A 14,616-nucleotide genomic window follows, 5' to 3' on the forward strand; every position below is an offset into this window, starting at 1 on the left:
CTCATTAAACGCTCATTGCATCCTCTAATGAAAAGTATTCCAGAGGTAAAAAACTCCACTATTCATATCTCTGTGTGGGGACTAACCAGGAGGATGATGTCACCAGGGGGGGGGGGGGGGGGGGGAGAAAGAAAGAAACTGGCATTCTATGGTCAAAACTTGGAGTGTTAAGAGTACTTAATAGGGTAGGTAGACAAGAAAAGAAGTACAGAAGTTAAGTGAAATAAATATGCAACGAGACAAACAGAAATGACACTTTTATTCAAAGACATCAATTAAACCGAAGTCAGAGCTGTTTCTGATGGTCCCCTGGATATTACAAAAGGCAAGACATGATTCTTAATAGGGTGCATAATCACCACGGGCAGCAATGCATGCTTTGCAATGTTCTCCCATATCGGTCACAAAATTGGTAAGGAGTTTCTGTGGTAGAGTATTCCATTCCTCCACTAGTGGGTTTGACGACTGCTCAATAGTTGTTGGTGCACGTGGACATGCTGCGATACATCTCCCCAATACATATGTTTGATGAGATTTAAATTGGGGGAACATGAAGGCTAGTCCACTTGCCAAATATCCTCTAGTCCCAAGAGCTCTTCCACCTGTGATGTTCAATATGGTCATGCACTGTCATCCATAAAAAATTAAGTTGGGGCCGAATGCAGCCCTGAAAAGATGCACATGGGGAAGGAGTACAGTGTCATAATAACACTGACTGATGAATAAACAGTGTTTAAAAATTTAGATGCCTGTACATCCACACAACATTATGCCTCCCCACAAGAGAATGCATGGACCACCTAAACAATCAAGTTCAACAATGTTCATGAGTGCACTACATGCTCCTACTTCTCACCATATGAGGGTATGTCCTGAATCATAACTCAGACTGAGTCTGCTCTCATCCAAGAAGAACATGCGACCACACTCCTCACTGGTCCAGTCCCTACGCTCCTGGCACAATCACAAACAGTGCCGCCAATATTCTGCTGTCAACAGAAGATAATGTACTGATCGTTGGGCAGAGACACCACTCCCATGTAGTTGCTGCAACACTGTGGAGTGTGACATTGCATGGCTTTGAGTCTTGTTGCACATGGTTGCAGTTGCAGTTGATGTTGGTCACTACTTACCTGTTGCCTGATGCAGCAGTCATCTGCTGCTGTAGCTAACCATGACTAACAACCTCCCTTCCTTTTGGCAGCAATGCCTGCGATTCAGAACTCTCCCCATGCATGTGAAACAATGCTGTGAGTGATACAACCTCCTGGGCTACACTCTTCACACTTTGTCATTCTAAGTTAACACTTTAGTCACGCTGACCTCACGTAATGTAATGTTCAGCTTCTTGTGCATGACTGGGAGACCTCTCTTAACTTGCTCCGGTACTTTCATTCACTTCTGCCGAATTGTAAAATATGTTATGTTACTTCATTTATCTCGTCCTTACGTTTTGTGGAGCAGTGTATTAGTAAAAGTACAGTACTTTGGAGAAAAGTAATTTGTAAGCATGTGGAAGGAAACTTCTGAAAAAAGAACTTCATATTACTGCCTCTGAAACTGCCGACAGACACTCTTAAAACAACAACAACTGAATTAGTTAAAAATGTTACGACAGAAGCTAATATTTCAGAATAATATCTAGGGTATTAAGAATTTGTATGGACAGAAGAAGAAGAAGACAGAGAGTTGTGCTCTACATTCTAGACTGAATTTAAAGTTATGTTCTGTGGCATTAAACTTACGATTATAGCTTGGTTCTCAGATATACACCCATAACAAATATGTACAAAGGTAGAACCTAATCTTTTGCTTATTATCTTTTACACTAAAACGAGGTCCAAATATGACTAGAGAATCATGTTAGAAAAATTACCTCAAAACCCTACAAGCAAATCTAATGAAAGTAACAGCTTGTGAACAATGTTTCAGTTGATACAGTCAACTACCGTAAATACCCATTAGTTCCTTGATCAGGAAAGAATGACGGATAGGTTGATAAGAAGGGACAGGTCAGTCAGAAATGGACATACCTGTAATGAGAATATGTGGAGATCTGACGAAGGTAAAGGAGATGACACCAGGAAGAGTAGCAGTTCGAAGGTAGTACACTGGTAAGCACTGTGTCAGCTTCTGTCCAGATATCGCAGAAGGACAGAGTGAGACGTAAGATGAAGACAAAAATGAAAAATAAGAAAACAAAAGGAAAAGAGAGAAAAAAAACTCGTTTCAACTGACCCAGCTGATAGTTAATGTAAATAAACAAGATTCTTACATGAGAATGTAGTTGATAAACAACATTACAGAATTTATAAAGAGAACCAGCAGTGAGAATAATGCAAAACATGTCACTGTTTGAAACAGCATTTTCCGTAAACAAAAAAATCATAGACAGTACAACAGAATGTACATCAAAACTAGAAATAATGTCTATGTTAATGATAAAGTGCAAAAATAAAAGCTATACCATTAAAAATCACCATGTATCTATAAATGATGCTAACACAAGGTATCTGGAGAAAGTAGATCAGTATTGCAACCTTTTAGAAATCTCAAACAAACCTAAAAATAACAATAAAATACTCTCTGGTGACTTCGGTTTGCAAGTTTAGAAGGAAAAGAAATTTAAGAATATTGTAGGCGAATAAACAGGACACTTAAAAACAAACAGAAATGATGAGAGACAGAAAATGTTCCAGTTAAAGCTGATGTCCACACATTTTCACAATCTACCAAGAAAAGCCAAAACTTGGATGTCCACAAGTTCAAACCTAGTAGAATTCAACTCTTAACACTCAGTCATATCTAAAAAGAATATCATGGAAATTATGAATGTTGAGTTAATCAGAAATGGTGAATTTGATTGAAATCATTATCCATCAATTATTAAATTATAATTTCTCCCACCTAAAACAAAAAAACACAACCAAGAAAGTAATCAGATACAACTCTACAACAGCTAATATTACAACAGAAAATATAGAAAAATTAAATAAGAAATTAAGATGCCAAAAGACAGTAACAGCATTAACCCCAGGTTCAAATTCCTAACGCAGCAGAAAAAACTTAAGGAATTTTGTGAATTGTGTTATGAATAGTGTTTTATTCATACATGACGTACATTTGCAAACCATTTGGTTTGCATACAGGAGACATGTCAAAAATTTGTAATACAATTAGAATGATTTTTACATTAATAAATAATAGCAGTATATTAAATAATAACACTATAAGGATATTTCTTGGAATGTGCAACACATTGTATCCAGCTCAAATTTCCAGTTTGTCCCACATGAATTCATCCACTGAGTAACACTTCAGTGTCAGTACCTCATATAGCTTTCTTTTAAGTGAACCTAAATTCATCTGCATCAACTTGTTCTCTTTTAATTTATTACAAATTTTCATTCCCATGTATTGAGGCCCCTGGGCATACAGTTTTAGGCGGTGGGTGGGAGAATGAATAAAATGGTTTCCTTCAAATAATTCATGTCTGGTGTACAAAAATAGAATAATCTCATATACGTATAAGGATGACAGAGTTAATATTTTAAGTTTTCTAAATAATGGTTCTTTGTGATTTGCAGTGCACATATTTCGAATTATTTTTTTCTGTATTTTTAGTATCCACACTATGTTTGGCGAGTTACCCCAAAAAAATAATACTATACCTAATAATGAATGTGTCAATGTCAGTTGCACTTGATAATATTTGCATTGCAAATGCAAACCTGCTCTGTTTGTTTGCCAGGTGTTCAACATGTGCCCACCAGCTCAAATTTTTATCTACATTTAAACCTACAAATTCGACTGAGTCAACTTCTTCTATACCTTGGTTGTTGTGTACAGTCTTAATCTGCTTACATTTTGACTGTTCGGTTGTGAACTGCATCATGTGATACAAAATTGTTAAGGCTTTTGTGGCCACTTGTTGACAAACTGCCTAGTGGCTTCTGTCTCGGGATCTTCTAATTAGATGAACATTGGCCGAAGAACCCAAGACAGAAGCCAATAAGCAGTTTGTGCATCATGTGAGTCTTAGACACGTTTAGATTCAACCCATTTAGCTGAAACCAAGTTTCTAAGGTACTGAGGATACTGATCACAGATTTGGGATTTTTTTTCTGAATCTTTTTTCCGAATCCTGATCTTCAACTAAGACAGAACGGAACTGATGAGGAGCTGATATTTAACGGTAAGTCATTAACATAAAAGAGAATAGGACTGGGCCTAATATAGAGCCTTGTGGAACACCCTGAAAGATTCCCCCCCCCCCCCCCCCCCCCCAGTCAGAAGAATAATATGCGCCATTTGAAGAAATGCTAACTCTTTGCTTTCTGTTGGATAAGTAGTATTTAAGCAATTGTAGGGCACTGCCGCTAATGTTATACTTTTCAAGTGTGTAAACAAGCAACGCATGGTTTACAGAATCAGACGCCTATGTGAGGTCGCAGAAAATTCGTGCCACCTTATTTCTCTTGTCTATTGATGTACTTATTTTCTCAATGAGACTGTTTGCTGCATCTATGGTGTTTTTCCCCTGCAGAAAGCCAAACTGACTGTTTAGAATAACATAATATTTTGCAATGAAGTTTTAGATTTGTGCAACAGCAAGTTTTTCAAAGTTTTAGATTTGTGCAACAGAAAGTTTTTCATAAATTTTAGATAGGACTGGGAGAATCAAGATAGGATGATAATTTACCATGATCTCTCTTGATCCCTTCTTGAAGAGTGGTTTGACTACAGCATATTTCAGTACCTCTGGGAAACAGCCCTCATCAAAACACTGATTTATTATTTGAGCTAGTGGGTTTGCAATTCTATTGTGTACCACTTTAATAACTTTGGTGGGTATTCCATCCCAACCTGCAGATTTTTTGTTTCTTAATGTTAGAACAGCATTTTCTACATCCTCCACAGAAATGTTTAACAATTTTGTAAAGTTTTCAGAGTTTTCACCTAGGAGAAAGGGATTTACTTTGTTAAGATAATCTGTTACATCTACATCAGACTTTGCTACATTTATAAAAAAATCATTAAAATACTCTGGTATTTGAGTTGGATTTAAAATTGTATTTCCTTCAACGTCAATTTTTGAAATTCAGATTTAATGACTTACCACACAGCCTTTGTATTATTTTTATGATTTAAAAGTTGCCAGTTGTTTTGCTGCTCTGACAACTCTTTTAAATGTGGTTTTATAGAGTGTAAGATATTTAATGAAATCAACATCTTTATTACATTTTGGTTCTCTGTGCAGTTCCCTTGTCCTTACACTGGAAATTTTTATGCCCTGGGTAATCCACTTTACTTTATTTGTTATTGTATTGCTGCAGCGTCTAGATGGAAATGTTTCATTAAAGACACCAAGAAAACTATTTAGGAATTTCTCAAAGTTTTCGTCACTTGAGTTACAATGATCAGAAGGTCATCTTTTCTCTTTTAGCTTCTCACTCAATGTTAGCAAGTTCCTGCTCATGTGAATTCTCATATGTGAAACGTTCCTGTCTGTCAGTGGCAGCTCAATGAACAATGCACAATGATCTGAAATACCTAGATGTGGACAAAATTTATACACATAACTAGTGAGAACATTGTCAATACATATTGCTGACTGCCCATTGTCTCTGGTAGATTCAAAGAAATTCAATTTGGAAGCATATTTCTTTACTAAGTCAGTGAATCTTGAAGTGCGGCTACTATCACATGTGATATCAATATTAAAAGCAACAGCTATTACAATTTTCTTCTTTTTCTCTGCAAAGGTCTTCTAGCATAATTTGAAGCTTTGATAAGAATAAAAAATGGCTCTGAGCACTATGGGACTCAACTGCTGTGGTCATAAGCCCCCTAGAACTTAGTACTACTTAAACCTAACTAACCTAAGGACACCACACACATCCATGCCCGAGGCAGGATTCGAACCTGTGACCGTAGCAGTCGCGCGGTTCCAGACTGAGCGCCTAGAACGGCTAGACCACCACGGCCGGCAGATAAGAATAGTTCTGTTGTTGACGTCCCTGGAATTCTGTATATTGAGATTATTATAACATTTGCTAGTGAGTCCACTATTTCTAAAAAACAGCTCTTAAACACACATTCTTCATTTAAATAATTAAAACAGTTTCTGGCATCATAATTTATATCACTATGTAGAAGTATACATGAGCCTCCACGTGACTTGTTTCTTCTGAAAAAGCTACTTGCTAATCTGAAGTTCCCTATTCTGTTTAGAATTTGAATTGTCCTCCCCAGTGTTAATTTAAACAAAAAACTCTAATATTTGTACATTCTGACAAAATGATTTCCAGTTCAATTATTTTGGAGCTTTTTTTGTTAGAAACATCAGTGTTTAAACCATTTATATTCCAGTGGATAACATACCTACTTTGACTATTAGTTATGGGCTTTAGCACATTTCTTGCCAGAGAATGGTTTGGTTTTGTCTTTCTTAAAGCTACACAAGTTTTTTCACCCCCATTACTACTTATCAGTTTCCCTTATTTTTTATGACCTGGCAAGTATCTATGAACATCTTACCAAATATTTTTGAGCCCAACCTATTCAGATATAGACCATCTTTGGCAAGACAATTTGCACTTAGGAATTTGTTGGGATCAATGAAAACGACTTCTAGTTTATTGCATTTATTCTCTGCACATAGCTTTCACTCACCGATCTCCTGTACAAAATTCCACATATTATTTTTCTGGAACTCAAATAGATTCTTCTGGCCATTTGGATGAGATTCCTTGTCAAGAGGATGAAGAATTAAGACCTCAAAAATGGAGAAAATGGATATGTTGAAAAGAGAAAAACATCCAGAATAATTCAGATGACAAAGAAAAGAAAATATCGAGAATAATCTAGAAAATCAAATGAGCCTCTGAAAAATCTCAGATTTTGGAAATACAAGAATATTTTATGAAAAATAATACTAGAAATTTTTACCAGGCTTTTAAAGACGTACTTAAATGGCTTCGAGCACCTTAAACAGTCTAGTGTTAACAGTTAAACTGTACTTCCGGCATTATAACAAAATCTGAGGAAGTTTACCCACCAACACAGTAAGAAATTCATGAAGCCACCAAGTCACTCAGAAACAACAAATTAAGTGATGAAGACTTCATTACAGGAGAATTATTGAAATGGTCAGAACCAAAGACTATAAAATATCTAAAACTGCTTTTTGAAAACATTTGGAAAACTGAAACGATACCAGAAGAATGGGAAACAGCATTAATCCACCTGTTACATAAAAAGGGAGATAAACAAGGACAGAGGAGCAGCATACAAAATATTATGAAAAATTCCCCTGAATAGAGTTGCACATACTTCAGACAAACAACTAGAAGGATACCAAGATGGTTTGTGAAATGGAAGTTCCCACAAAGAACAGATTTTTTACTTATAGTCAATAATTTACCACAGCATGTCAACCAGAAAATCTGTAATAGTATCATTTACTGATTTCAAGAAAGCATTTGATTCGGTAGCCAGAGAAACAATAGACAAAATCATTAGAGAATTTGGTGTTGAAGCAAAATTAGCGAACATAATTCATGAAACTGTAACAAATGCAATATTTAAGTGAAATCTACGGGAGAAGTATCTCAGCCACTTGAAACAAAACCTTGTGTTAGAAAAAGGGATGGCTTATCACGTTTACTGTCTAACGATGTACTTAAAAAAATTGTAAGGATTTGGAGCTAAAATATCACAAAATTGAACCAATAATTCTAGGAAGGAAGATTGGGGTCAATGTCCCATCGACATCAATCTCATTAGTAATGGAGCACAGGTTCGGATTGTGTCCAGGATGGTTCCCCATCGGCCATGCCCAGGCATTCACCTGGAGTGATTTAGGGAAATCGTTGAAAATTTAAATCTGGATGGCCGGGTGTGGGTTTGAAGCATCACCTTCCTGAATGCAAGACCACTGCGCTACCCACTAAGCCACCTTGTAGGCTCAAGGAAGGTAAACTGTCTGGCTTTAGCAGATGACTTAGCAATTCTTTCAGAAATTCTGACCTACAGTTATTCAAATACATCTTCTGGAAGAAATAGCAAATAGAACTAATCTCAAAAATTCAGATGAAAAAACAGAATTAATGAAAAACATAAAAATGCACCAAAATTCGTATAAATACAGATAGGTAAAACAAAGCAAGCAGATAAATTTCAGTATCATGGAGGAATTATACAACAGAATGGACTGGATAAACTTGCAGCAGATGTCACAATTAACAAAATGAAGAAAACATATGGTTTGATAATGAATATTTACTACAAGAAATGTGGATATAGAAAAATAAAACTAAAACACTGCACCACAGTGGTACGACCAGAATGTTTACATGGATGTGAATGCCTAACGATCAACTATAAACAGGACAGAATAGAGGTTCTCGAAAGACATTATTAGAAAAATAATGGGTGCAATACCAACTGGAAAATGAGAAGTAATGAGGAGATCTACAAAAATACAGAGAAAATATTAGAAGAAATGGCTAAAAGAAGAATAATCTATTTTGAACACATCTACTGAATTGACAAAAACAGGGTAACAAAACAAAAATTCCCGTATTTTTGGAAGAAGAAATTGACAACAGCATGGATTATAGAAATAAAGAAATAACTAGAAACAAATGACATCAATAATCAGAAATAACAACCAGAAACCTTTTTAAGCCTAAATTACTAAATTTGGAAGGCTTTCAATGCAGAAGAAATAAGGAATTGTGAACAACAGGGGCAGCAGAAAGGCAAAGACAACAGGGCAGAAAATGAAAGAGTACAGGAAAAACAGGAAACAACAACAAGGAAAGAAGAGGAATTGAAGTTGTTTTGTGGTCCAAGTTGGTCAATACAAAAATAAATAAGAAAAGGAAAAGAATAGAGAGAGGAAAGGGTGGAGAAAAAAGGAGGGAGAGAGAGAATAAGGACATCCTAGAAAGGGAAAAATATAAATAGACAGGGTGGAGGTGCGGGAGTGGGGAGAAGATGTTAACAGTAATTATGTCTAGAATGGTGGCTGGGACGAGAGAATATGTTAGATAGCATGCTACCAACTTCAGGGAAACTACTGCTGGGAGGAAGGAGCCTACCACTTCTGTGGTATAGTAAGCACTTACAGGGTGTTTCAAAAATGACCGGTATATTTGAAACGGCAATAAAAACTAAACGAGCAGCGATAGAAATACACCGTTTGTTGCAATATGCTTGGGACAACAGTACATTTTCAGGCAGACAAACTTTCGAAATTACAGTAGTTACAATTTTCAATAACAGATGGCACTGCAAGTGATGTGAAAGATATAGAAGACAACACAGTCTGTGGGTGCGCCATTCTGTACGTCGTCTTTCTGCTGTAAGAGTGTGCTGTTCACAACGTGCAAGTGTGCTGTGGACAACATGGTTTATTCCTTAGAACAGAGGATTTTTCTGGTGTTGGAATTCCACCGCCTAGAACACAGTGTTGTATTGCTGTTTCAAATATACCGGTCATTTTTGAAACACCCTGTACGATCCTTGACTCATGCTATACAGAGTGCTCAGAAACTAGGGTACTGGGCATTCCCATTACAGTCAATTTTTCTGTGAATCTTCAAGCACTGAGCCAGTTTGGTAGCAGTCATTACTATGTAAAAAGTCACACAGTGAACACATGTAAGTTGGTAAACAATGTAAATGGTTTCTCACATGTTGCTCTGCCTTTGTTGCTGTAGGATTTCCAGTATGAGAATAGAGTAAATGGTAGTGGGTGTATGCAAAGGGCAAATCTTAGAGCAGGAAGGATTGCAGTTGTCTGAAGGGACTTTGGAATAGGGACGATGGTCTGAGAATGTCATATGGTTTGAAGATGTTACAGAGTAATGAAGGGTGATGACAGACAACCATGGGTGGTGTAAGACGGATATAAGAGACAGATTACGTAATTTCAGGACTTGAATTGAGAAATTCATAGTCTTGGCAGAGTAATACATCAAGATACAGCATCATATGTTAGCTTTTCTTCCCCTCCCAACCACACATGAAGTGTGTGAAAAATGACTGCTTAAATGCATCTCTGTGTTCTATAATTACTTTAAATTTGCCCTCATGATTACTATAAGAGTGATATGTAGGGTGCTGAACAATACCTCTGAATTCTTCACTTAACACTGGTTCATGAAACTCTGTACAGTAAGCTTTTATGGGATCTATTACCTTCAAAGGTCTGCCAGTTCAAGTTTTTAAACATTGCTGTGACACTATCCCAAGTGTAAACCATTTGTGCCACCATTCTTTGTACACATTTCATATCCCCTTGTTTATCTGATATGCATCCTACATGCTTGAACAGTATTCTAAGATCGGACGCACAAGTGGTTTGTAAGCAGTCTCCTTTGCGAGCTGATTCATTTCCCATACTCTGCCAGTAAGTGAAGTTTGCCACCTGTCTTTCGCAGGATACTACATTTCTGTTCTTGTTTTGGAGGGAGGGGGTGATATGCAATATTTTACATTTATGAACATTTAAAATAGGTTGTCAGTCTTTGCACCACTTTGACATCTTATCAAGATCTGACTGGATATTCATGAAGTATTTTTCATGTAGTACTTCATTATAGATAACTGCACCATCTGCAAAAATCTGAAATTACCATTAATATTATCTGCCACATCTTTAACATTCAATATGAACAACAATGGTCTCAACCTGTGGCATGCCTGAAGCTACTTCTACTTCTGTGTAGTATAAAGTCACATTATCACACAAAGTGCAAGTTTCTGACACTCCGAGAATGAATGCTCAACACCATCAAGGATATATACGAAATGTCAAGTGAACAGTCAACGGTATAAATGAAGTTTACGATTTAACAATCCACAAATATCAAGTTTCAGCTAATTATAACGTGCCCTTGGGAAAACATAAACCTTCATTGGGATGTAATCCTTGTGAGAACTTGCATCATATCCATGTGGCATGGAAATGCTGGGAAGCATATTCAAGAAAATGATTGGCAGGCACTTGATATTGTACGTATATGCACATACGGACTTCACAGCTTTGGAATAACATAAAAATTAATTGAGATAACTTACAGAATCAATAGATGTGTCACTTTCTAGCAATCAACCTGAAGTTTCATAGAAAAATGTCAAGCGTCATTTTGATTCAATCTGACTACCATTTGTGATGCAGTAATCAATTTCTTCCTACACATATTGCAGCAAAAAATGCATTAACTTGCAGTGTATATTTGATTTTTCAGATCAGCTAAATTGTTTGATATGGAAGAATCATACACCCTGTCTTTAATGAAACAGTTGTTGCAGAGTTCATTTCATCAAACTCAAACAGAGACCACAGCCATTTAAACTGAGCATTGCGCTGACTCCTGGAGGTGGAATGAAGTACTGGTGTACTGAATGAATCAAAGTTGAGGTTCTGTTATTATAGGTTATCCGTCTTGAGCTGACTGCAATGTAATTAAAAGGAATTACACCAGATGTGTTTCGCTTTTATTTATAAAGCATTTTCCATGGTTATTGGTGTTTCCTTACCTATTCTGCTCCTTCCCTGCTCGCTAGCTGCGGTTGGTGTCGAAAGGCTTCATTTTACATTTTCACTTGGCAGTTTTTGGCATTCTGCAATATTTCCTGTGTCGCATTATTTACACTTCACTTTCTTAAGCTATTTCTTATTCCACACTGCCGACAGAAACAAACGTAAAATTGAGGTTGTGTGATACCACAAATTGTAATGTTATTTTTGACTCACGAGGTATAATCAACCTAAAGGATGGTTTCAACACCCCAGTGCTTTACTAGGAAAGGTCTTATACACGGTGGTATGCCCTCATCTGCCTCCAGTCTTCAAACTGAGTTACCCAAACAGTTATAAGGGGACCTAAAGTTTAACATCGATACTGAATCACAGTGCAATTTGGTATTTTAATGTACACAAGCCACTCTCAGAGGTGAAAAAGTGATAAGCAACAGAAAAATCATAGGGTCAATCAGGGAATGAATGACAGACTTTTGCCTGGATCTCTAGTCCAGCACGCAGCCACTGAGCCACTCATTCCCACATACAGGGTCAGCAATAAAGAGTTGAGTCTAATATAGAAGTTATAGTTTGGAAGTAATTTTGAGTTGAATATGTAAACAATTATGAGGACATGTTGTGATGTGTACTTTACTGGCTAACAATCACTAAAGATCTGGACATAGTTTAACACATAAACTATGCAAAATAGTTTTACTGACTGTTAGAACACAATATTCTCATTTTCAATGTCATTCGCTCATTTCTTTCTCTGTTTACAGTGTAATTGAAGAATTATATATTGATTTTCAACTTCATTTATATTTCTTCATTAAAATTGCCTAGTACTGTAATGTAATGTAATTTGATTTTGTTTGATTATTTTTCAAACATTCTTCAATCTCTTCACTTCTATTACACTGAAAAGGAATTGAATAACACACAGCATTACTTGCCACAGTAAAATTTTCTGTGGCAATTGAAAGACTCACAGTTTAATAGAGCATGCTACAGCCAATGATAGTAATAATGATAAGTCACTGGCTTATCTAACGATGATAGTCATGTGTTAACAACAAGACATGCTGACCACTTATCAGATCATATACAAAAAGTAACATGGAATCATAAACAATAACTCATTCACAGTGTTTAGAGAGAAATTACAAAAAGGACACTAATGAGAAAGGCATAAAATGAAAATAGCAAATAAAACTCTTTAACATATTCTTCCAGTACATTGAGTCTTGGTTTCCCCTAAAACAAACAATGTTGAACTAAAGCAGGAACAAAGAATGGATAACTCATGGGATAGAAGTATCTTGTGCTATGAAAAGAGAGCTCTATCTAATTCAGAGGACAAACTGTATTCAAGAACTAACTAACTGTAAAATCGTCTAGTCTGTTGTTGAGAAAGTGAAACATACACACTACCCTCAAAAAATAAAACACTCAAAGAACAAGGTGAAAACAATTCTTAATATTACTAAACAACAAAGAAACAAAAATAGCACCAAAACTATTCCACTGACAAATTTCTTGGTAAAACCAAGTGACGTGTATTTTATTAACATTTTCATATTATGTGTTAAGTAACATTTCCAATGCAGCACTGTGGTTAATGTTAGCAGCAAACAATGCAGCAGCCAATAAACAACCAAATACAAATGTATTAAGTTTACTTCTGCAGGTACTTCATGTACCACCAAGGGGCATTAGTTTCAAAAATGTAAAATACAAGAAAATTACGAAAGCAATAATCCTGTTGTCTATGATGGCATTTATAGTAGAATATTAAAATCTTGTGTTAACTTTTTAAGATTACCCTTCAGCTACCTCATTATATACTCCCCGATAGAGTTCAATGTCCTGTAGTACCACATACCAATACACAATAAGCAAATCAACTCCAATTATAGATCAGTAGCTCTGCTTCCTGTTTTTTCCACAGTCCCTGAGAATGTCACCTATGGTAGAATACTTACACATTTACCTGAGCATGGTTAACTGGACAAGCATTCACAAGAAAGTGCTAGAGATTGAACTGTTCCTGAAAAGCAGTGAAAATCATTTAATACTAGGTACAAAAAGTGGTTTGAGACATGAAACTGATAGCAGTGAGTTTCTTGGGCTAAATTTGAATATATATCAAAAGTACAGGCAAATAGGAAATGGAGGTGGTATATTTGTTGCAGTAGACAAAAAACTCAAATCCACTGAGATGGAAATTGAAGCTGCATGTGAGATTGTTTGGGCAAGACTCAGTATGGGGGTGGACATAAAATGATAATTGGTTTCTTCTATCATCCACCAGATTCATCTCCTGATGTAACTGAAAACTTTGGAGAAAACCTCAGTTCACTTGTATGTAAGATCCCCAATCATACTGTAATCACTGGTGGAGACATTACTCATTCAACAATGGGAAAATTACAGTTTTGTTACTGGAGACCATGATAAGAAATCCTCTGAAACATTACTAAATGTCTTCTCTAAAAACTACCTCTAACAGATAGCTAGGAACTCCCACGCATGATAGAAACAAACTGTATCTAATGGCAGCAGACAGACTTGACCTCTTTAAGTATGTCCACATCGAAATTGGTATCAGTGACCATGATGGGTCATTCCATGTCAATTCAACCAATTTGAGAAAATGTTCCAGCTGATAGTCTCAGATTTGGCTGAAATTTAGCATACCAAGTAAGTGAGGAACACTCATGTACAAAATTTTTAAGTTCCCCTGCCAATTAGTTCCAGAATTATGGCTTGTGAAAGAAGGTCGCATGACCCAGAAATTGCAATCCACATCTGGCAATCTATCTTCAGACCCAACTTCAGGTCTTAATAACTTTGGAACTATTCCGCACAGTCCAGTGAAATTTTTACAACCCAGTAACACCCACTTAGAGAACACACACTATGAATCAAAACACCGACAAGATATTTCTGAGGGAAAATAAAAAATTCCAAAATGGGGTGTGATTCAAAAAATGTAATACGTTAAAAGGTACATATTGTAGGTGCCCCCTATGCCAAATATAATTCACTCAAAAAGGGTATATTTTTTGTTTTTTTGT

General features: G+C 36.3%; 1 protein-coding gene across 10 annotated transcripts in view; it reads right to left on the minus strand.

Annotated features, from left to right (window-relative positions):
- LOC126337016 (ADP-ribosylation factor-like protein 2-binding protein) overlaps window positions 1–14,616 on the minus strand; it is a 118,913-nt gene that overhangs the window by 62,100 nt on the left and 42,197 nt on the right. Inside the window, exons 1-2 of one of the 10 annotated variants that reach the window (XM_050001276.1) lie at window positions 11,554–11,695; window positions 6,676–6,778 (exon numbers count right to left, since the gene is read on the minus strand). The exons of 8 other annotated variants lie outside the window; for them this stretch is intronic. In XM_050001276.1, coding sequence (XP_049857233.1) covers window positions 6,676–6,700 — 25 coding nt within the window. In that variant the 5' untranslated portion in view covers window positions 6,701–6,778; window positions 11,554–11,695. Of the gene's footprint in view, window positions 1–6,675; window positions 6,779–11,553; window positions 11,696–14,616 lie in introns of those variants that run through there. One more of the 10 variants, XM_050001278.1, reaches the window with a different exon arrangement.

Source organism: Schistocerca gregaria, chromosome 2 (genome assembly GCF_023897955.1).
Source record: "Schistocerca gregaria isolate iqSchGreg1 chromosome 2, iqSchGreg1.2, whole genome shotgun sequence".
In the NCBI taxonomy this organism is placed as follows: Eukaryota; Metazoa; Arthropoda; class Insecta; order Orthoptera; family Acrididae; genus Schistocerca; species Schistocerca gregaria.